This window comes from Brienomyrus brachyistius, chromosome 23 (genome assembly GCF_023856365.1).
Source record: "Brienomyrus brachyistius isolate T26 chromosome 23, BBRACH_0.4, whole genome shotgun sequence".
NCBI lineage: Eukaryota > Metazoa > Chordata > Actinopteri > Osteoglossiformes > Mormyridae > Brienomyrus > Brienomyrus brachyistius.
The window spans coordinates 2,469,430-2,493,180 of record NC_064555.1 but is presented as its reverse complement, the minus strand read 5'-3'; the positions used below and the strand labels follow the sequence as shown (position 1 = coordinate 2,493,180).

General features: G+C 38.7%; 1 protein-coding gene across 1 annotated transcript; it reads right to left on the bottom strand.

The window, feature by feature from the left end:
- Nucleotides 1-10,730: 10,730 nt before the first annotated feature.
- Nucleotides 10,731-13,441, bottom strand: evx1 (even-skipped homeobox 1). Its single transcript, XM_048993837.1, has 3 exons — nucleotides 12,972-13,441; nucleotides 11,620-11,855; nucleotides 10,731-11,478 (listed from the first exon to the last, which is right to left on the bottom strand). Exons 1-3 carry the CDS (start codon nucleotides 13,342-13,344, stop codon nucleotides 10,954-10,956), a joined length of 1,134 nt encoding a protein of 377 aa, XP_048849794.1. The 5' UTR covers nucleotides 13,345-13,441; the 3' UTR covers nucleotides 10,731-10,953.
- Between the last annotated feature and the right edge of the window lie 10,310 nt (nucleotides 13,442-23,751).

Sequence of the window (23,751 nt, the reverse complement as noted above, 5' to 3'; positions counted from 1 at the left end):
CCTCCTGTACCTCCCACCCCCCAGCAGTGTAGTCGCATCTCTGCTGAGCTCCCAAGTCCAGAAACTACTGCTACAAGACAGGAAGGCCAACGAGAACGCATTACTGCGCCCTCCTCCACTCCATCACTGTAATGACATGGTGCAGGCTAAACCAGGCCCTTCACAGTGGTATCCCTGCGTCACAGCTAAGCCTCACACACACACACACACACACACAGGACTGTAATTATATCTTTGTGGTGACATTACATTAATTTCTATGAGGAAAACTTTAATCCCAACATGACGACCTTAACACCTACCCAGCCCTAACCTTAACCATAAGTAACCAAACAAAATGCAGTGGTGCCCCCGATTGTGAGCATAATTCGTTCCGTAAACATGCTTGTAATCCAAAGCGCTCGTATATCAAAGTGAGTTTTCCCATAAGAAATAATGGAAACTCAGATGATTCATTCTACCACCTAAAAATGTTCATATAAAAATGATTAATACAAAATATAAAGTAAAAATACTTAAAACAAATGAACCTGCACGTTACCTTTGAAAAGAATCGTGGATGGTGTGAGGGAGACGAGGGAGAGGAAAAGAAGAGGGTTATTTTGTAGGACGATTTTCAGTATAACTAACGGAATTACAGCTGTTTGTTGGCTCACTAGAATCTTTTTTTTGTGCAACTTTAACAAGGAACCTATCCAATGACAGCCACCTTTGCCTCCGTTTTGATTTCGCGGAAATGTGACATTGCATTATTGTCAAACAGATTCATCGCTCGCACTGCTACGCCCTTATTCGGGTGGTGCTTTTCTACTAAATTTTGACTATACGAGTGAGGCACGCTGACTTAGACCAAGCATGGGAAACAATTACCCACAATCCTGCAGCGAGAGAGAGAAGAACCATCAGCTCAGTTGTGATCACATGATGCTTGGCAGACAAAGTGTATACGTAATATTTATATTGCAAGATCTCGCTTGTTTATCAAGTTAAAATTTATTAAAACTTTTTGCTCGTCTTGCAAAATTCTCACAGAGCAAGTTACTCACAGTCCAAGGTTTTACTGTACAAGACTTTTGTCATTTTTAGTTTTTTGATTGCATTCACAAATCTTTGTGGGGACCTGAAAAATGGTCCACATGGAGTCAAAATAACATTGTGGGGTACATTTGGTCCACATGATTCACACACACACACGCACACACACACACACACACATGCACACTTCAAGTACATCATGCCCTACAGCTGTCATCAAATCCTACACACTAAAGACAATGATTGTGTCAATCATCAAGCCCTACTCACAAATACTCTGAATTTATCTGGCCTCAAACCTTACATACAGCAACCATGTCAAGCATGAAACCCTCAACACAATAAAGACAGCAGCTATATCAAGCATCAAACTTTACAGGTAAACTGAACATGCCGACATCAATCATAAAACCTTACACACAAACAGTCTGAATTTATCAGGCATCAAACCCAATACAGAGACTTAACACAGCAACCATGTCAATCATAAAACATTGTAGATACTAAACGCAGTAACAGCATCAGTCATCACGCCCTACACACAATGACTGTGCCAGTCATCAGTCATCACACTCCACACGCAATGACTGTGTCAGTCATCACGCTCTACACACAATGACTGTGTCAGTCATCAGTCCCTGCACACAGAACATAACAGTAACTGTGTCTTTCATTTTACAACATATTAGAGATTGATAATCACACATAATGACTTTCTATTGACTCCTGTAATTACTGCAGACAAATGCTACATTTGCCGTCATTTAATCTTCACAGAACGTGTATGTTTACAGTCCCCGGGTCAAGAATGTTCGACTTGCAGACAACTGATACTTACAAACGGACTGGCATCTGGTCACTCGTACTTACGAGCGGACTGGCATGAAGTCACTCGTACTTACGAACGGACTGGCATGAAGTCACTCGTACTTACGAACGGACTGGCATGAAGTCACTCGTACTTACGAACGGACTGGCATAAAGTCACTCGTACTTACGAACGGACTGGCATGAAGTCACTCGTACTTACGAACGGACTGGCATAAAGTCTGCTTCAGCGGTTCGCTGTACAGTACAGTATCATATGTAGTTACTTTTATTATCATTATTATGCACTGCATTATTACTTTTCGACTTACCTGCAAATTCTTCTCAAAGACAGACTTAGGGAACAGAACTCATTCGTAACCTGGATATTTTTTTTACTTTGCAGATGCTTTTAATCCAAAGTAATGTCCTCGTTTTTGCGAAGGCGGGGTCAGACAGTCCCAGGAGTGACTGGGATTAAGGGCCTTGCTGGGGGGGCCGAAGATTAAATCATTGTGCTGACCCTGGGATTCAAGACCTTCTGATCACACGCAAATGCTGGTGAAAAATATGCATGTATACTGCATTCCCTGCGCTCTGGTTTCTGTTCTAGCACCAGAAAACAAGACAGAGAACAGCCGTTACACCATGGCTGTAATATAGCAGGTGTAAGACGAACCTCCGACACGACAGAACGGGGTGCGAAGTCTGAGGCATCCCTCAAGCCAAAACCGTCGTCGATTTGGCTGCAGGCATCTAAAACATTTGCAGCAGTGACTTCTAACGGAGAGATAACACTCTTTAAGTGTTCTTCATACAGTAAAACCACACAACTGCCCGACTGTGATTGCATTGTTTTCAATTATTTTCTTTTATGCCTGCATTGGAAAAAAATGAGTGGAGAATTCCTTGATGATGTCGCCGAGCACTAAAATATTATGTAATAAAATAAAATGAAGTGTAGAAAGAATTGGAGGGAGCTTTGCGTTACTGGCTTAAAAACAGCAATAAAACTAGAATGTGCCCGTAAAACAAAGTGCTTATTAAATTATTTTAAACAATAACACATGATTTGGGCACATTCCAGCAGTTGGCTCAATAAAATAGAAAAAAGCAGGACAGTGCGAAAAATACCGTTGACCCGTGAGCGATGTCAATGTGTGGAATCATTGCATCTGTAGCTCACAAACATTGAGAAAACGAGAGAGAAAAGAGATGTAACTGGAAGGTTGGGAAGACTAGTCTTCTCATACTGGAAGGTATCTGCTATCTTCCATGCTTGTTGTCTCGTAGCTCTCCTTGGGTGTGGCGTCATCAAAGAACCTGGCCTTACAACGCAAGGACCCAGAATCCCCCTCTATGAAGATCCGTTGCAAGGCCACCACACACCAGGTTGGATCTAGCTGGTGTTCCCGGTTGTAAAAAATACAAAAAAACGAGTGTATTGATTCACTGCCATCTGATTTCTAAAGCTATGAGTACTACCGATGAAAGCCTGGAAGACATGACCATTATCATTCAAGTGGAGATTTCGTATAGATTTTCCCTCTATGATCAGAAGGTAAAAGATAGTGCTGGGGAGATAATAATGCTGAAAAAATGGCCAACGTCAGGGAGACCAGGCAGGCCAGCCTGAAGCAAAGGGATTACAGTAACCGGAATATACGACAGTGTTTCATACCCCAATGCTTCATTGGATGTATAGATTATAAGGGCAGTTGCGAAATGTCTCAGAACTACCATAACTTGCAGATAGCTGAGCAGTCGAACGTAAACGTGTCCTGACCCTTCCAGTAAGTGTTGTTTTACCTTTTAGCAAATATATTAAAATGCTGCATCAGTATAACCGTAATTTACCATAAATACAAGAGTCAGGAATGAAGCTATGAACGTATGATACTTGTATGTCGAAGTAAGTTTCTACATGCATACCTTCATCACCGCTGCGTACATGTGAAGCAGGGTTTGGCGTGTCACTGCTGTTTAGCTCTTCAGCGAAGGGCCAGAGAGGATTTGCTTCAGTAAACGACTCGCTTCGCTTATTTAGCTTCCCGATTACTTTTAGTGTCTCGTTTGGTGAGACACATAATGCACATTTTATTCACCTGCATTTTCAGATATGCAATATAATGTGATCAATTACGTTGGACGTTCTTCAAAAACCGAAGGAAAAGAGATATATTGATTGCATAACCCATAAACTCAATATCTGATCTTATTTGGGTTGGTCTCCACCGATCCATCATACTCCGAATCTAAACTCTGTACTGTCACTTGGCTGTAATGTAAATACTGCTGCACATTTTCTGAAGCTGGTGGAAAATGGTCTTTCTGTAGATTGTCTTTGAAAATCCTGTCAGGTCTTTGTCCTGGCAGCTTCCTTATTCGCACGCCATCCCACTGAAGCTGCAACGTTTTTGATTTAAATTAAATAGCATCTGCCTGGACGTCTACATCCACCAACGACTGGTACCTGTCCGTTCTCTACAGGCCTGCTAAGAAGCAACGTCCTCATCAGTCCAGATGCTGCCCTGACATTCCTGACTGTAGCAATGATGCAGGAATGACTGGTGCATAATTTCAGATAAATAAAAGGCCCCTAACTTGCCATTTGGAAAAGGGATCCCCTCTTGCCATAACACTGTTTTCATTATGTCTTTATGAGACACCTGAAGTGTTTTTAATGTCTTTCCATCTTTGCTTAAAAATCACTACATGGCATAATTTTTTTTGAAACTCTGAAAGCATGAAAAATGCCTTACCATGCCATTGCATTAATATACTGCTCCAGAAGGTAGTTTTGCACACTGTAATTAATGTGTAACCCTATTTACCCACTGGAAATGGTTTGGACACTTGCACATACTACACGTCTGTAATCTGCTTTTTACCGCTATATGTTCTTGCAATGTCATGACAACAGAACATAACATGACAACTGAAAATGTGTCTGTAATGAGACTAAATATTTAATATAAGTCATTGTGTGTAGGTAGTACAATGTGTGTGTGTGTGTGTGTGTGTGTGTTTGTGTGTGTGTGTGTGTGTGTGTGTGTGTACATATTGCTATAAATGCCCTCTTCCGGAAAAAGTATTTCACTGAATGCATTATCCATTTTTATTACTATTTTTACCAGAACATGCTAGTTTACGCTATTGAAGACTTATTCACATAAACCCATACATCAGTCTTCCGTATTTGCTTAACAAGTACAGGGTATTAGCGAAAATCCTATCCCAAGATGCACCACGCACCAGGTAGGGGACTCCTGGCTGGTATCCACTCTGTCGCAGTGAATGCATATGATCCCTATTTTTATAACTGATTAAACAAGCCGAAATTAATAAATTACTCTCAGATATAGTTTCAATAAATCAAGGCGCTTATTTAATTGTTCTGCATGAGAATCACTAATTTAGGCCTATGTCCATTTCCCAACGATCATGTTATGTTTATTCCGATTTGAATCCCCCGATAAACAGGAGCAACAGCTCAATCAAGGCTCACTGAGCGGAAGAAGCTAACGTGAGAGCAGGATTAACGGGAGAACTCAGATTAATTTAACGGCGCAATGGGTTGTTATTCTACGAACGCTATTATACACTTTTAGTTCTGGATCGCGTCCATATTCAGTGAATCATCGTGTTGTATATATGTAAGTTAACAATTAATCATCACTCCCAGTAACTGGCACTATATATAGTACAGCCGCTTAGTAAGAGTAACAATATATCGTACCGAGCAGTACAGGGCTATAAAGAAAAGCAATTATATAACGACATTTTAAGCCAGAACCGTATTTTAAATGTGGAACATTTTGTTCGGTTTTGCCATTTGCCCCTTGCTTCAAACTGAATTCGGATTGGACGCTGAGCTTGACATGCACTTAGATACTCAAAATCGGCCCCATCTAGCTCGCGGCAGAGGATGCAGTGAAAGTCACTATAATAGTTTAATCGCAAATGTACCACAAAGCACAAGCATAAATTGCATTTTAATAAAAATGTAACTCTTAATTCCAGCTTTGATTTTGCCCTTTTTTTAGTTGCTTGTCGTTAAGTCGATTTTCTAGGTTCCTGGACTCTGGGTTATGTTCGGAAAATGTTCGACTTATTGGCGAATTGCGGAAAGTATTTTGAGTGCGTCTAGGCCTACTGTAAATTACACTCGGTTGACGTGTGAAGATCTGGAGCTGGCGGAGTGAGATCCTCATGTGAGGGAACATGGAAAAGGGTCATTTAAGAACCTCTGTAACACATACACTCAGAATCCCTTATATTATGAGTATCTGGAATCTCATGAAGAGCTTCAGTTCATGAGAACATATAAACCACCCGAGTATTTCACCAGTAAAAGTTTGACACTACAAAAGAAACAATGTATAGCCCATCTTTCAGCTGAGCTTTTATATTTTTATTTTCCGACTGTGAAAGAAATCACACTGTAGATATAAATTACTTATATAAATTGGTTCTGTGCGAAAGTATGATTTTAACACCCGTAAATACAACATGAATTACAAGGAAATGAAACGATACAAAACAGCTGGAGTAGTCAAATAAACAGACATTGATATTAAACCCTTTTAAAATGTAGCCTCCCGCAGTTCGTTACATGATCGAGAGGCATGCTGTAATAATTTTCTGTGTTTCTAGTAACCGGAGAGCATGAATTTCACGCGACCTCTCCGTCGCATCTATTATGCGGTGGGTTCGCTTATAGAAAAATCATTTTGCCGATTCGGTGAATAAAAAAAGACAATAAAATCGATATGATACAAAGGGAAAGGAATTTTGAAGGTCGAACTTAATATCACTAGATTCAATTATAGCTTTATTAACGTCGCCATCCGAATAGGCATGAATAGAATCAGTTGGTGCATGCAATGCTTTACTGGCATATTTTTAAATATATAAGCAACCCCCACATATTTGTATAATAAGCTACTTGTTAATCGGTGGTTGTGAGCTGTTGGTAAATTAAAACACGAAGTAAATTGGTCTGTTTTGGTCTATGGTTTTTAAATGATTATACACAAGCAGGCTCAATGTAAATTGGTGCTTTCGGGAATTCTTGCCGCTACACATTAAGAAGTTGAAGGGCGGTTATTGGAAGCCGACAGCTTAAAAAAATCTGATTTTTTAAAAGTTAACAATAGTTTTGTTAATGCGTGAATATAATAATAAATGAACACGATGTTAAAATTCACGTCATATCAACACAAACAATGGCATCATATCGTATTTTGCGTAGTAAGCTGAAAGCATGTCTGTCTAGTCGTTTATAAACATGTTGTATGACATTAGGACCGTGCTGTCTATTTCTCTTTCATTCGCTCTACGGATTGAAGTATAGGCTACGTAGATTGAAATGTGTGATAGTTTACTTTGCCTAATAAATAAATAAATAAATTGATACATTCGGTTTAAATTCTGTTGCACAAGAGCATGCATATATTATATATATAAAAAAAGAATATTTATATTTCAAAACCCTCTTTCCGATGTGCTACTTGTCAGAACCGGTTTCCCATTACAAGCTTTCTAGAGCCAGCGCCGCTGTCTCGAGCGCCCTATAAATAATGTTGATAAAGGCGCCACAGAATATGACTTTCACAGCCCGCGCGATTGATTGAATGTGACCTCCAGTTCCAAATGCTATTGGAAGGCTATTTAAACAGATGAAGGCTTAAATTGTCTTGCTTGTATGTGAATTAATTTCCCATTCATCATCATTAAGGTTTGATTGGTCTATTCACGCCTCCCGGTCTGTCTGACCGAAACTGCCTGTAAATTAGAATGTAACACAATTTAAACAAGGCCGCTTTACTGGCCCTCAGAACAGCTGCAGAACAAGGCCTATCCGAGCTTCGCGTGCTTTTTTGTTACGCCTGAAATCACCTCTGTTTTGGGCAATTTATATAATGCGTCCACAGTCGTATGCCTCCGCAATAGCATCTAAGAGAGTGATGTAATGTCCCATCATATTCCGACGTCTGTACAAGCTCGAAAATATACGTCTTTTGGATTTCACCATGATAATGCCGACAGGGCATAAGGAAAACAAAGAATAATTTTCAAAGCATTTAAACCTCAATCTGAAATATCATTTATAGACTGGAATTAATAGTTATCAAAGGCGGCAAAGTAACTGATGTTGTTATTCTAAGTAAGAAGTGTAAATTTCTGGGTTTTTATAACAAGATGTAGGTAGCGCCTCTCTTTCATGCGTTGATATTTTGTCAGTGATTTGTCACAGTTTCTAGAACCGGCTGCGGAAGTATCACGCACGTGTACGCACACATACGCTCTGCGAAGCATCTTTACAAAGACCCAGTTGCTTAACCAGAACATTATTCCAAGCATATGCATTTTAATCAGCTTGGTCACACTTACAAGAACACTGGTTAATAAGTCGATCAATCACCGAGACCGGACTACTCGCAGGCTCCGTGGGGCACTGAAGATGAATCTGAGCCGATAGATAGATAGATAGATAGATAGATAGATAGATAGATAGATAGATAGATAGATAGATAGATAGATAGATAGATAGATAGATAGATAGATAGATAGATAGATAGATAGATAGATAGATGTAAACTGAATGAAAATAGTTTATGTAGAATATGAATCACAAATTACATTTCAGTGAAGCCTGTAAATTTGATCTAGAAATTAATAGAAAGGCACAATGCATATGAAATAAATACGCAGTTATAGTAACGTGTTCTTCAGTAACTAGCCATGTTTTACATGGTAGGAAGCCATTGGGACAGAGAAGACAATTACGATTTCTCTGGCCGATCGAGGATTAAAATCAATACTTATATAGAAGTCGCGCGACATGTTAGGGTGTGTGTATAAAATTGATTTTAGCATATTAAAAATAATTCATATTTTTTATGTCAAGCAATTAAACGAATTTCGCTCAGTGCCGTATAACGCAACATTTTGACCACGTCTGCAGTTTCCAAGCACTCTCAATATTATTCAGTATCAAGAATACTGATTATTGTAAAAAAAAAAAAAAACGTCTTTGTGATTCTACGCCATTATATTCAGAAAGGTTCAATTTGCAAGGAAAGTTGTTCAATTACCCAGAAAATCCAGCCAATTAACGACTGCTGATTGGTGAAGGGTATGCATCATCGATCTTTTACATTCCAATATCTCCGCGAGACATCTAATTCTGCTATATCTATTAACTGGTAACAGAGAAAATATGGCTTCTATTACTGCAGCCCAGGGACCTCTTAACTGTCACAAACAATCTCGCACTAAGATCACAGAGCGATGCAGTAGAACTGCAGTTTAATAGGATTGCGTTCTGAAGGGAAAAAAGGCACTGAATCGAAGGTTACAGACCACTTGAGCTCCATTTGATCTCGCTAAATATGTTAGCTAACAGAACCACAATCACGAGCCGCACATATGTATTGTGTTTTTCGCAAATAACTCCAGCAATATGTAAACAAACCTAAGCCAGCGATGCATGAGTTCAATATTAGTGAGATATTTCTAGTTTTTGCTAAGTGGTAGCATCCGGGCCCGACTGATAACATAGATATTACAATGTGAATGTGTAACTATCATCACGTAATGCTGTACGCCATGTTCATATTTGGAAATGTTCTGCATCGTAGAACCTTTTCGAAATTTCTATTAAAATCCGAAAATATTAAATTACGCTAAAATTAATGCCATGTACATTTGATTATTTTCTTCCTGCACGGCCGTTTTCTGTGTTTATTAATTAAAGTCGTTTTTATATTCAGCTGTCTAAGTTATTGACACATTCCTTTGTATTACACTGAATATCGGCTGAAATATTTTTATTGATTGACTTATTTTATCGATTTAAAAATATTTTACTCCATTACATTCACATTGTCCAATTGCTTTTAGAACAACGAAATAAATTTAGAAACATTAACTGGCAATTTAACTCAAAATTATTTTTTATTGCAAAATGGTAACAGAGTTGAACAAGTCCACAATGCCACGCTGAAAAAACTGCTTTTATATTCCAGTTTCCTGTGAGTTTGGTTTGCCCAATACATGAAAAGTAGTTAACAGTAACAGAGAAAAGCCTCCTGAAGAATGAAGGAAAAATCCAAACTGACTTTTATGTTCCTTTTGTTATATATATTTGTATATATGTATATAAATATAAGGCTTAAAACATCCATCGTCAATAGAAATCTCAATGAACATTAACTCCCAGAAATAAGGTAAATTGAAGGCTGTGCGGAAAGGGGTAGTGGGGCGGGGGCGGGGGCGGGGGGGGGAGGGTGAAAATGTTCAGCTGAGGGCGCAGCAAGACAGGCAGCTCGCGCTTGCCCCAATTTGCTCCATGTGATTGTCCAATGGATTTCTCGCTCCCGTCAACTAATCCGCTCCCATGGCGCCTTGTTACCGTTTGGCAGGAAGTCTCCACGCGCACAGTATAATCATTAATTCAACATTCAAAATTCCTCCTTACATATACATCACTTGCTAATTTTACCAGCATCTGCACATTTCAGCTCCGTATAACCAAGACAGGGACTTTGGAGAAGAAGTAATGAGATTCCTCAGTCTGTTAACAAATTCCCTTGTTAAAAAGAAAGATGAAAACATCATTTGAATGTAGCTAACAATATATCCAGCCCAATTTAGACATACGTGGAAACTGCAAATAGTTATAAAAGATTTACCGTCATCAATCACGTCAATAACGGTTTGTGACCTGCTCCATCTCCATAATTCTCCTTCGAATGAAATTATTGAAATCCTGAATATTCTTATGACTAATATACTAAAAGTATTTTACTCCTGTGGTAATATTTCTATAAGTCTATGATTTGGAGCAACAGAAAGATTTTAATAAATATATATCAGCTTTGATATTCCTTTTCGCAGGTGCCATAGATTAAAAGCAATATTGTTTCAAGTCCAATCGTAGTCCGTTCCCTTTGTGTAGCTGGTGCGTTTCGTTGAGATATGCTGTTGTCGCTGCTTTTAGCAAGTGATCAACATTAGCATTTTACTCATGCTGAAAGTCCAAAATTCATTAAGCGTTTTTTGGGACTCTTTCAAGTTTGACCCAAACGGTAACAGGCCAAAATCTTATCTGGTCAGAGGTACTTCCTCTCTCTGGTCCAGGGAAACCGTGGAGGACTTACTCAAGACAGAGGGTGTGAAGGTCAGAAAGGCGTCAGTTCTGCTGGTGCCCGAACAGGTGAAGTCCGACCCGGAAGGTCTCTGAGACAAGCCGTTTGACTGGCTGGTGTGGCAAGCAAGGCAAGAACAGGGGCTACCCCCCGAGCTGAGTCCATGACCCGCAGTGGGGTACAGTGAAGGATGCCTAAAGGCGCAAAGCAGCTCTGGTCGGGGGTACGGATGAGACAGGACCCGGAAGGTGTCAAGCGGCCTCAAGGGGCTACTGAATGGGGCAACGGACGCCGAATTGCCCCCAACACCGAGATGAGAGTAATATGGTAAGGGCAGATGGGACGGGAACGGATAAGGCAAGTTCCCGGTAGCCGCAGCGTGGCTCATCATGTAGGAGTAAAATGCCGGATCCGCAGGGTGAGGCCAGGTCATAGCCAGTCGTTGTCGCTTGTCCTTCATTCGCCGATTCTGGAACCATACCTAAAACAGAGACAGTCTAAATTGTACAACGATGCAATCAAGTTTGTAATTTATCTATTCTCTTTGCCACTTCACAAAAATGATTATTTTACTAGCGTCATACATTTTTCTCTTAATATAATGAAGCGCTAATGGTATCACCTTTATGGTCGTTTCAGGTAAATTCAGAGCAGCGGCCAGCTCGCATCTTCTTGGTCGGGACACATAATTTTCTCGGTAGAACTCCTTCTCCAATCTGGCGATCTGCTCTCGTGTAAAGGCTGTTCGGTACCGGCGCATTTGATCTGAACCGTAGGACAGAGATGCTTGGCCTGAGCTTGCTTTCCCCGCATCAACGTTACTGTCGCTGCTGTGGTTTGGGGAGTCGCCCGGGCGACCTAGAAATGTTACGAAAAACATCGCAATATTATAGTTATTTTTATTTATGCCCCGCATAAACAAAATTACGTGTCTGGTTTAGTTTTATTTCATTCACCGGCTTCTAGTCCCATTTCAATTCCCATAATTTCAATTTATTTAAAAACTACACTGCATTCCAAACGAATAAATTGGTATAATTATGCCATTTTAGTAAACAGTTCACTACACAATAGAATAAAAAACACTAGACATTTTCTAGCGTGTCTATTAAACGAAATAACCAGAGAGAATGATTACATTTAGGTTATGCATCTCGTGTGAAATATTACATTCCCAAATTTTTATTTTGATGCGCAACAAATCTTGATCAAATAAATACCCATGTCATTTTAATGAAGAAAAAAAACGAAAATAAGAATCTCTTCTTTGAAGCTGAATTAAATTAGAAAAAACTTAACAGACACGTTTTGTTATTTCATTCGCCGAGTATAGGAATGCTTATTTTGGACTGTGAACAGACAAGTGCTACATTTCGGCTGATAAAGAAAAAAAAACAATTTTTAAACAACATAATTAAATCTGATAAACGGAAACAAAAATACAAGCACCAGTGAATCGCCTACGGATAAAAGGATACGGACCGTTCCTGCTGGCCATTGTACACAGGCTTCAAGCGAAGTCGCGCTGCGGGTACGCATTAAGTGACACAGCAATTATACCCATTCGTTAAATGTTATTGCTAGCCACAAAGACGCTCTCAGAACTAAATAGGTACTTATTCTTCCGTTGTAAACATGGTTTTTTCACTGTAATGAAACACAGGAAAACTGGCAAATCCTCGTATATTCACCTTTAAAGATCGCTCTATGAACATCACCTATACCACATAAAATATTTCCGAATACACGCTGCAAGTCATTGAGTACTTATCTTCGCACTGTAATTACAAGCGCGTGCAGGAGACTCGGCTGCCAAAACTAACGTGTCGCCATTATAACGAATGCTACTTGGATTAAATATTTCAAGTACGACATCTTACAGACAAATTGCAAAAAGCAATCATTCACACATGAACATTCTCATGTAATCAGTAACGACAAATGTACATGTTTTAACGCTGATTCTTATCTCACCTTTGCCATTTGGGTAATCCATGCTTTCGGGCGTACAGCTGACATCAATTTCTTCGTAAAAATCTGACTCGGTATCGGAGCTGCTGTGTCCTTTGTTGGTTAGTTCTAACTGAGTTTTCCCCGATGCAGAGGGGACTCCACCCGGCCTTATATCGCTGCAGACGTCGCTCCGTATATCCTCCACCTCCTCATCCGCTCTTTTTCGCGACGAAGGGACCGACCTGGGGCTCAAACAGTTTCTGTGGAGTACCTTTTCCTGTGGTTCTTGAACGGGGCTTCCTACTGCTTCTGACAAATTGGACCCTATCTTGCCAACCAGCGTGCCAAGTTGACCTCCCTCCACGAACATCACCATCTCTTTTCTGTTTTCCATTATTGTCGCGGACTAAACGCCAAGTCGAGGAGAGAACACGATTTTTAACAGGAACAGACTGTGTAGCGGCTCGAGTGATGATGTGCTGACCCTGCGATGCACGCGCTCCAGTGTGCAGCACGAGCTCTGGGAGGGATCACCATTGCCTTTCTCTCGAGCTGTCATTCTTAATAGGATAGTCGTCATAATAGCACCCCCGGTGACGCCACTCATCGATTCGCGGTGGATAAACAAAAAACCAGCTATTGCTAAAACGAGGTGGGCTTAAAGGAAAACAGGAAAACAAATTCGATTTGAAGTTAGTCAGGAAATGGAAATAAAATAATATAGCTGAGAGCGCTCGGGAGTTAAATTATCAAAAACTGCTTTAAGAAGACAATAAAAAACACCACAAGGAAAATTTAATGTACAAAACACACACATACATACTCCCACACACCCACCCACCCACACACACACACGCACACATATAGCATACATATAACACCACAATGCAAGTAATATTTACATGCATTTTTCGGTATCCACCGACTATTAAAATATTGTCTATAGTATTAACATTTTGGCGAATTTAAACTATGGTTCGTTGTTATTTAATACCAACTTAAAATACACTGAATTTTCAAGTGCGTTTTTAAATCGTAAAAGAGAATACAGAAGTACATGCATACGTGTGTGTATATATTTATATATATATATTTTTTTATTTACACACACACATATATGCATATATACAGGGTTTTCTGAAATGCTCTGCTTCAAAACTTGTTTTGAATTAATAAAAATCAATAAAATTTATCACAATAAAATGTGATATCTAAAGGCATATACTTTATTAAGTCCCTTTACCGCCATTTCACGGTAAGCTGTTTAAATGTAAAAGGCCGCATTATCGGCTTTTCTGAATGGAAATTGCATGCATGCTGGCGATAAGCTCATTTTGATTTGTCTCTCGGGGACTAAAGAATAGACTGGAAGAATAACGAAACCATTGTACACTGACAGAACTACTATGAAGTAGCCTAGTAGTAATGCAATTGTCAATTTATTTTTTTGGCTTAAAAAAAAATCATGATTGTGGACGTGTCCGAGATGGAACAGACGAAAGTGTATGACTATCCTATCGAACACAGAGAAGAGACAGAGTTCTTATGAGTAATTCTGTTTAAAACAAGTTATGTGACGTAATGGGCAGATGATAAAATTGTGCTTATAGGTAGAAACAAGTAGGGCGCTGTTTATAACACACAGTTAAGTGCTATAAGCTCACAGATTGTCTCATCAGTTCTCCCTGTGTTGGGTCAAATGGAACAGGGAGATTTACACCTGAAACTGGGCTGTCGATCGAGTGCAGGACCGTTTTAGATGAACGCTCTCACCTCCATCGTGAACTCATCCGGTCTCCATCGCTCCATCTTTTTTTTAAGTGGTGTCAAGTAGGTTAAATCGGCTAAAGGTCAAGTTCTCCTGACCAAAATCAAAATAACAGGTTATCTGACATTTAATTAGATTTGTAAAAAAGTCCGTCCAATAATACAAACCACGGCGAAGGAATTCTGGAAAATGACATATATCCAGTTTTAAAAACAGCAGTTTTTCGTCTTGATTAATAACAGTTATTATAATATCAATAAATGTTTTACGTGTGAAGTGATACATATACTAAACACTCAGTTAAATCTGGAGGTTTAAAATTGGTGACCCCATAAATTCTCTTCAGAATAGTCCCCGGTGGCTCAGATTATTCGAAGAAAATTTGTATATGTACATTCATGAGCGTACAGTTCCATTTATTTTGTGCAAAGCGAAACGCTCAGCCAAATTAATGGCCTCTGTTAAAAATACAACACACACAGTGTACAGTATGTGCAATACAACATTATCTCAGTATTATAAAACTGGGTGGAGCCATCTTAACAAGACGTAATGTTTCTACTTTTGAACACGCCAATCAGAAAGCCATAAATCATATGACTCCTAAAATTGATTACAATTGCTAATTCTGAATTGACAGCATTAACTGCGATTAAACAATGAATATGTATGTAGTTGTAAGCATCTCACCGATTGGTTACGTTGCATTGCTATTATATGGCCTAAAATAACTTTGAGACCTAAATCCGAAGAATCGTTTTATTTTGATTCAAGTAAATTATGGAAAAGAAAGAACAAGAACGATAGTATAAAGTTTAATCATTCTTCTGATGTAAACACAAACATTGTATGCAACTACGACTATGTATACCTATATAATGAATAGGCCACATATTTCACTTATATATTGTTTCACCATTTTGCTCTTTAAAAATATAATAATAATAATAATAATAATAATAATAATAATAATAATAATAATAATAATAATAATATGTAAGATATTTCTAATTTCAGTGATTTTCTGACTGAATTGATCATGGATTATTTTGCGATGATAATCTCGCGAGTTACTCGCATCCCACGCTTCAGTTGTCCGCAGTCTGGAATGGGCCTGCACTTACTTTCGCTTTGATGTTTCTCCTGGACAGAACAAACTTGGGAGACTCGATGGAGACGGGCGTTACGGCAAAGCTGTCATGCGTATCGTGGATTTCACAGTGCCCCGAAGTGTATCTTACCACCCTCGAGAACTCCCAGGACTGCGGCATAACTGGCAACCTATCCATACCACTATCTAGAAATACACCGTATCTTGAAAAAAAACTTGTTGACTATACGTACATTACACTGTTTTATTTGCTGAATAGACTGTCATAATGCAAAGCAATCAATTCACTGGTGGACATGATACATTCTTTAGGTTCTTCAGCTAGTTATATTTTCTTACAGAAGACGTCCGACTGTGAACGAGAGGAGGGTTAAGTCGTTTCACCTGGCACTTCTTCGGCTCCGTTGGTTGTGCTCATGAAAAGAAGTTTGTCAACTTGCGTACTGCCGGTCATTATCTCATCTTAAAAGGAGCATTGACAGAGTAATAACAAGGGCAAGACCACAGGTAATTACGGTACCTAATCCAGGTAAAACAGAACTATGCGTGTAAGAAATGTTAACTATCCAGTATGAGGTTAATTCATATTCTGAAATGCCACAGACACCCTGGTGGTGTGAAGGGTGGAGGAATATCCAGGAAACTATATAATCTTTGTGTATGACAATATTATATGACTGGTTTCGGCAAATGATGCAACAGAGTATGAGACAGGAGACGTCAGACCGCGAAGCCGTTGTGCGCAGCTGTGACATTCGTGTGCTTCTCGGGGTCCGTGTGTGAAATCGCTGTCCTCGTGCGCCCTCGCCTGTTGAAAAAGAGAAAATACTGACTACAGTGGAAGGGAGAAGTGCCAAGCTTGTGACGCCCCGCCCCAAATTCTTTTTGCTCTATCACTGGAACCAGTCGAATAGAAAAGAATGGCTGAATCTACACAATCAAACAAATACGTTACACAGTTTGACTGTTTGGTTTATTTTCACTTCAGCATTTGATTATCAAATGGCCTATGGATTCCTTATATAGAAACAAGCAGTATTTGTCGAATGATTTATTATAAATGTATACATTTCTGTGTAGGTATGTTTATAATCTGTCTGATCATTCCATTCTATTTTTATCCTGCAGTCATTATCATTATAAAATACTGATTGTTTATTCATAGCTGTGAGCTATGCAGCCGCATCTGCATGATTAATATATAAGTATTTTGTTCGTAGCAAATTCATAAGCCGATGCTATACCTTTACAATCGGCAACATTTGCAAATACACCAAAACACGACCTTTAATTAAGCAATTAAACATAAATAATATTACTATTGTAATATTATTACTTATCGTAACATTAGAACAACCATGCTATTATTTATTAATATTAATCATTATAGTTGCTGTTAGCAGTACATTCAGGCATGTCTAAATAGCGTGTATTTTGGTGTTTGTGATTAGAACTAACATATCGCAATAGAAATTTCAGAATTAAAGGGAAATTGATGAAATCATTAAATAATTTCTTATTCTACTATTGCTGTTACGACTTCCGTTTCTTTTCTGGTGAAAACTAAGTTGTGTTGGTTTTCATTTACTTTTGATAAGATGAGTACATTTTGTGTTCTTCATGCAGGTGCACAAAACGCGTAGAATCTTACTTTTAATAGGTTATATGAACCCAGTCCTACATCTAACTTGAAAGGCCGGCGAGGGGACTGGAGTTTCAGGCGACTGAAAGAGGATTTCTGCTGATACGTATGAGGGCAGCCGAACATTGAAATGTATCATCAGATATAAACCAGAAAACAGCAACGATTAACTAAATAAAGCCAAGACAATTCGTGCTATTGTCCGTCTGAGAGATTCCACTTGCCGAGATACAATTATGTCAAACTGGGCGATTACCAAGCTTTAGTATACTATAAACGGCATCCTGGGATGTATAGGTACGGCGGCATTTTAGTTAAATCAAGTGTGATCTATTACCGAGACAGAGCGAGTAAATTCTTGGCATCTCAAAATGTTTCTTTCCTTGCTCGAAGTCACTGCGTTTTACAGTCCATGCCCAAGAAACACAATTACGGGAGTTTTTAAATGCAAAACAGTCGCAGAAATATACTCATATGCATGTGTGGAAACCACATCAAATTAGTGATTGATTGTAGAATGATTGCGTGTCATGGAAGGATATAAAAATCTAATTAAAAATACTAACAAGCTGACATGTCACCCTTTTCCAAAAGCCAACTAACGATGACGTCTGCGTGACGTGCATGCATATTATACCTGTAACAACTGGGAGGATAAAAATGACCCTCAAAGATAAACAGCATGGCGTTTAATGCATCCCATTTCGAAGTTGTGTAAACCGACATCTTATTTGGTCAAAAAAAGAAATACTTCGTCTTATTTGGTAAAATGAATTGCATGTCTTCTTTTTCAATTTAACGGCAAACTTTCACAGGCAGACCCCTGTTCCCTTGATTGACTCTGCCCTCTATAAGAATTATCACGCCTTGCTGTGTGACTATAATAATGGTTGTTTCCTGTATTTGAACTGTTTTGTAGCCTATTAGACGTTAATATTCACATTCAGAGAAGTTTTCAAAACTGGGAGACATGCATGTGTTTATGGGAGAAAATCGATTTCCAAGACATTTTTCATCCGATTATTGTGTTCAGTTACTTAATTAAGTAGGCTTATTGTTTCGACATTTAAATTGCAGATGTCTAAATTCAGGATAACATAGAGAACTTTTACAGACTGTGGTAAAATAATTATAGAGAAAAAAATCGCTGTAAACCACAAGTTAGTAAAACAGTTTAACAAGTACGTATAATTCTATGATCCCGATGACGTAGTCGAATTTAAGTTGACTTTATTAAAAAGTGCTGATTCAGTAGTCGGCTATTTAGTGATACCCACTTCAAAAATGTTCTTTTCCATATTTACTTATTTATGCATTGCTTACGGCATGACATTTCTTCACCAAGCTCTCCGATTCTCTATTTATTCGTTCTTAATGGTAACAATTCAATTATATAAATTTATTTACATCAAGAAACCTGAAAGGTTGAACGAATGTGAGCCACTATACGGTTTCATTGCACCAGCTGTGTACTTGGACAAATCTTTAATGGCAAGCATACCCATGCTAAGAAATATCGAATAAACTATCGATGCACATATGTTTTTTTTTTTTTGCATGGAGAAGAAGCAATAGATCATTAGGTACGGAACTCGGTGATCGCGCCTTAAGTAGCAGAAACAATTAAGATCAGTGCAGTGCACGTTATACTTGCGGCTGTATGACTGCACACGGTCTCATGGACCGGAAATGGAAGTTTGTTTCAGCCCTGGCTCCTGTGTTCTGGAACGAGTCCCCCCTGTTCATAAGAAAGGGCTCCCTTTAAGTTGTGAAGTAGAACCGGAGTCCTGAACGCATTTATTTCACACGCGGTTCTCTTTAACGCCCACCCCCACCGCCAGCACCATGTTTTTGATCTGAATCAGTTACGGATGTAATACATACGCCTGTTAACAGCTGTTCTTAGTTTGTGTTATTTAGCCTGACTGCCTCAGTATTCAGTGGGTTTCATACAATATTCGAATTTAACTCAAATTGTCTTTAAATAACGTTTCCATAATTTCAATTCAATGGCCTTTCCTTCTTGCATTGTGTGTATGGTTTAATATTTCAATATGAAATATGATATAATTTAATATAAAAATTGCTATGTCTCTGTAATTTTATATTAAATGTATAATACTTTAGCATCCTTTAGGCTTCCAGCCAATGTTACATGATTATTCTTTTTATTGAAAGTTTCTGCTTGTGTTAAGGAACATTGTCGTTATGTATACGCTTATTGCAGAGTTTACATGCTCTTAGGCAAGTCTCTTTGTATAAATGTACCCGCCAGATGACATAAAATACATGTGGACTAAGATCGACTACATTATCTAACGTATTTTGATTCTTGTTAAATCAAGTGTTTCGATGACATTTTTTCGACTTATCCCGCATATTTTACTGATCCTATTTAGGTCAGTTGAACTTGAACTTGGGCGACCCTGTTTTTGAAGAATGGACGAGATTCCTGTTGAAGTGGCGTAAATGGTTTTTATTGGGTTTCGCTAAATATATCTTTCTTTTTCAGGGTCTGTATGATGATATTATTGATAAAATAAAAATGATATCTGCATTCGGTTTTGAATTTGCTGTTCATTCCGATCTTATGACCACAACTTTAAATAACTGTAGGTTTGGATAATGATAGGCCTACCATTCAGTCAGTGGTCTCTCTTAGGACATTGACAGCGTGTCATATAAATGTTTCTTAGGGGGATATTAATTTAAATTGCATAAACTGGGCACCGAATTAAAGAATGGTATAGGAGCGTTTACTCGATAATCTATAACATACAATTATTTGTCCTTGGGTCAGAAAACGCCCTATATGCCTTCATTTACCGTAAAAACCTCGATGCGACACCCACTTGGCGTCAGTTTAATTCTACATTTGCCTTTATACTCCAGGGCTGCCTTCTACTTCGGTCATTTGATCATCAGTTGACGTCTCATTAACATGGCGTTCAAATATTATCAATCAATTGATCCATCCCACCATCCATGCATCTCTCGACTACTTATCCAAAATCGCTGTATATTGTGAATAAATTGACTATCACGCTTACATATGAAACGCAATGTAAAAATCCGCAGCAGACGGCTTGGTGTCTTTGAGGACAATCTGCAGCCAACTGTATACATGAAGCGCTGACGAAGATATTAAGTGAAATACGGGTGGAGAGAGGGAGCGCCGAGTAACATGTGATGTTTTGAGAGAAAATCCGAATTAATTACGCCCCGCCGGACACTACGGTGTTTCGCTTTACGATGTTCTAAAGTAGCGACTTTCCAGACAATCCCATAACAAGGTAAATAGAGATTTAAATATTCCCTTGAAGTAGTTTAAGAGATCGCACCTGTACAGGCGGACTAAACCCCCATTTAAAAAACATTAAATAAATGCTACAGAGCCCTGGGCAATAGGGAATAACTTCTCGTTTTCCTGTTTATTTATGGGCAAATGTAATTAACCGGAATATAAAAATAGCAACTGAACTCCTAAGCGCTGACTGGTACTGACTGGTAAATTTAAGAGGAAGTTTGTGTTCAAATGGTTTAACCGTGAAACCAAATAAATGAATGAGAAGCAGCACTAGGCCTTGCTGACTAAAATTAACACTAACGACAGCTAAGCTAACAATATATTAACTACCGAAATAGGACTTGTGGCTAAAAGAACACAGAAATGAACACACACAGACACACACAGATACACACACACACATACAGACACACACACAGACACACACGCAAGCATACAGACACACAGACACACACATACAGACACACACACACAGACACACACATACAGACACACAGACACACACACACATACAGACACACACGCAGACACAGACACACACATGCACACATTCTGCTTCTTTTTCCTATTATGATTACATGCATGTTTAGTTGATGTTAGCTCTTAGTTACCACACACATGCTGGTGTTCCGGAAAGGTCTCTCTTTTATCTGTTTTTTAGGTTCCCAGTGGTATGTTTTATTGCTCTTATTGAGTCCATTTACCTTGTTGGTCACCCTATTATATTCTTTTACCTTAAGCTTTTCAGAACATTTTGGTCTTTTCCAGTGTTTTTCTCATAATATTCCCTCACAGTGTTTTATTCTGATCATTTGTGCTTTCAGTGAAATCTTATTTAAAATTTCCCGTACAGTCCACAATATGCTAGAAAAATACTTCTTCTCCAAAGTCCAAAGATGACATTCAAAGATTCCTTTCCTGTCCTACTTCCCCATTGTCCAACTTTTAAGTCTATAGTCACAGAAAATATTATATTCTGAATATTTTTTGCGTTATTTCTTTTGAATATTACAGTGCCCTTCGAAATTACACACACACACACATCTTTTAGTATTAAGTGGATCTTGAACATACATGCATTTTCTCTGTATGTCAGAATACTTGTATTCCGTATTTATATTTATTGATTAGACAATTTAGTGGAATTAACTTCTTATATTTGTGGCTGTAATTGTTAGCCTTGGAGAATCATACTATTGAAGAATAGATTTGCAGCCCGTTGAGTGTTAGCTCGCCGGAGATCTCCCTCTGATAATTCTGTGTACTTTGCTCTGTGTCTCTTGCATTCCTGCGTGACTTTTCCAGTTCCTGCCAAGAAGAAGCCGTATCACAGGAACCTGCAGCCAGTGGCGTGCTTAGGATTGTCACACGGAGACCTGGCAATGCTCCCTGTTCCTCCTCAACATTACAAGAGGCTGCACCAAGAGCTGCAGTTTGATCATGGCACCTAATCTCTCCCCCCCCCCCACCCCGGATTATTCAGGTGCTCTCCTGGCAGTTCTTCCTTGCTCCCTTGGAATATATCGATAAGTACAGACTCATTTGTTCCCATCTCAGCCAAAACGTTCCCCCCCTCTTTCCCCCCACAATTTCCAGTAAGTCCAAATCCCAGTGTGAAGACATAGCCCAATGCAGACAATGTTTCACATCCCTGCTTCCAGAAGTGCAGCTATGCCGAAGTGGATGTCGGACACATTCTGAAATATGCGCGTTTTCATGTTACTCCTGACTGTGCTTTTCAATTGCTGTATTTCTAACTTGCTTTAAAACCTCACTGGTCTTCATTTTGGAACGTTTGAAATTTGGCCAAAACACACTGGGTGCCAGTATAGCTAAACATTTCTTATTAGTTTAAAATTAAATTATGAACCATATTTTAATTATGTACGTGTAAGGAATGACAACAAAAATCTTTTTTTTTCAGCTCTGTTTATATCTGCAGTACATTTGCTGGTGCATTCTGGGTTTTACTTATGCCAGAATTAGTCAACAAATTAAACACTCAGTAGACATTTTGTGTTATGTGACTGAAGATTAACGCGTTTGAATTTTATGTTTATTTGTATTGCTTTTGCATGTTTTTACTCTTTATCGTTCCGTTGTTCGTCTTATTTTGTTTTATTTATGCATCGACACGTGTCATGCATAATAGGGGTTATTGCGGTCTTGTGTTCATTGAATTATTATAATTTAACAAAGCAAGTTTATAAATATAATTTAAACGTGATTTGATCTAAAGTGCGATTGGAACGGTGTTATTTTAGTATAAAGTTATTTACTGTAAGCTTTGTTTTGCTGTCATATATAATTTGGTTCATCTTAATTTTTTCAACATTGCGCACAGATGTAGATAGTCCTTTTAATTACTATTCGAAGATGAAATAGTTTGTTCCGCTTGTTTTGTCCAAGGAACATATCTGTCTCTGACTCGATGGAAAAACACTTAATTAGGCCTTTTTTCCTCGGAAACTTTTACTAGCCCAAAACTGCGTAAACGGCAAACACACTGAGCTTAAAATTATACATAATTGAATTCGACGTCTGCAACCAAGCGAGTTGTGTGACAGATGTCTTAGTGGAGAGGATAGCGGAAAGCATGGTTTTTGCCTGAGCCTCGCAACATTGCAACGGAGTCGTGCCAGATATCTGGGCTGTATCTCTGCCTAAAGCTGAAGAACGCTACTGAAAGGAAGACTGAGTTACACTGACTGTGCTGATGCTTTAATCTGTTGATTTAGGATATAGAGTTTATTTTAATTGTGTTTCTGCTGCTGCCAGTGCCGCTGTGTTTTGCAAATTTGATACTGGGCTCACGTGCAAAACATTGACTTCACACGTAGGCTTTGTTAATTCCGCCTTTTATTAGAAAGCTTTGTTTAGAAAGGGGTTTGTTCATCGGCCGACATTTTGATTAAACCACTGGATATTATTAAATATTATCTTTGTTGTTTGTTCTGAAGGTTATTAGTCGAT

Coding starts and splice junctions, on each gene's coding strand:
- evx1 (XM_048993837.1), bottom strand. CDS start 13,344: ATGGAAAACAGAAAAGAGATGGTGATGTTCGTGGAGGGAGGTCAACTT. Junction 11,856..12,971: donor GGATTACCCAAATGGCAAAG/GTGAGATAAGAA, acceptor TAACATTTCTAG/GTCGCCCGGGCGACTCCCCA. Junction 11,479..11,619: donor TACCTGAAACGACCATAAAG/GTGATACCATTA, acceptor TCTCTGTTTTAG/GTATGGTTCCAGAATCGGCG.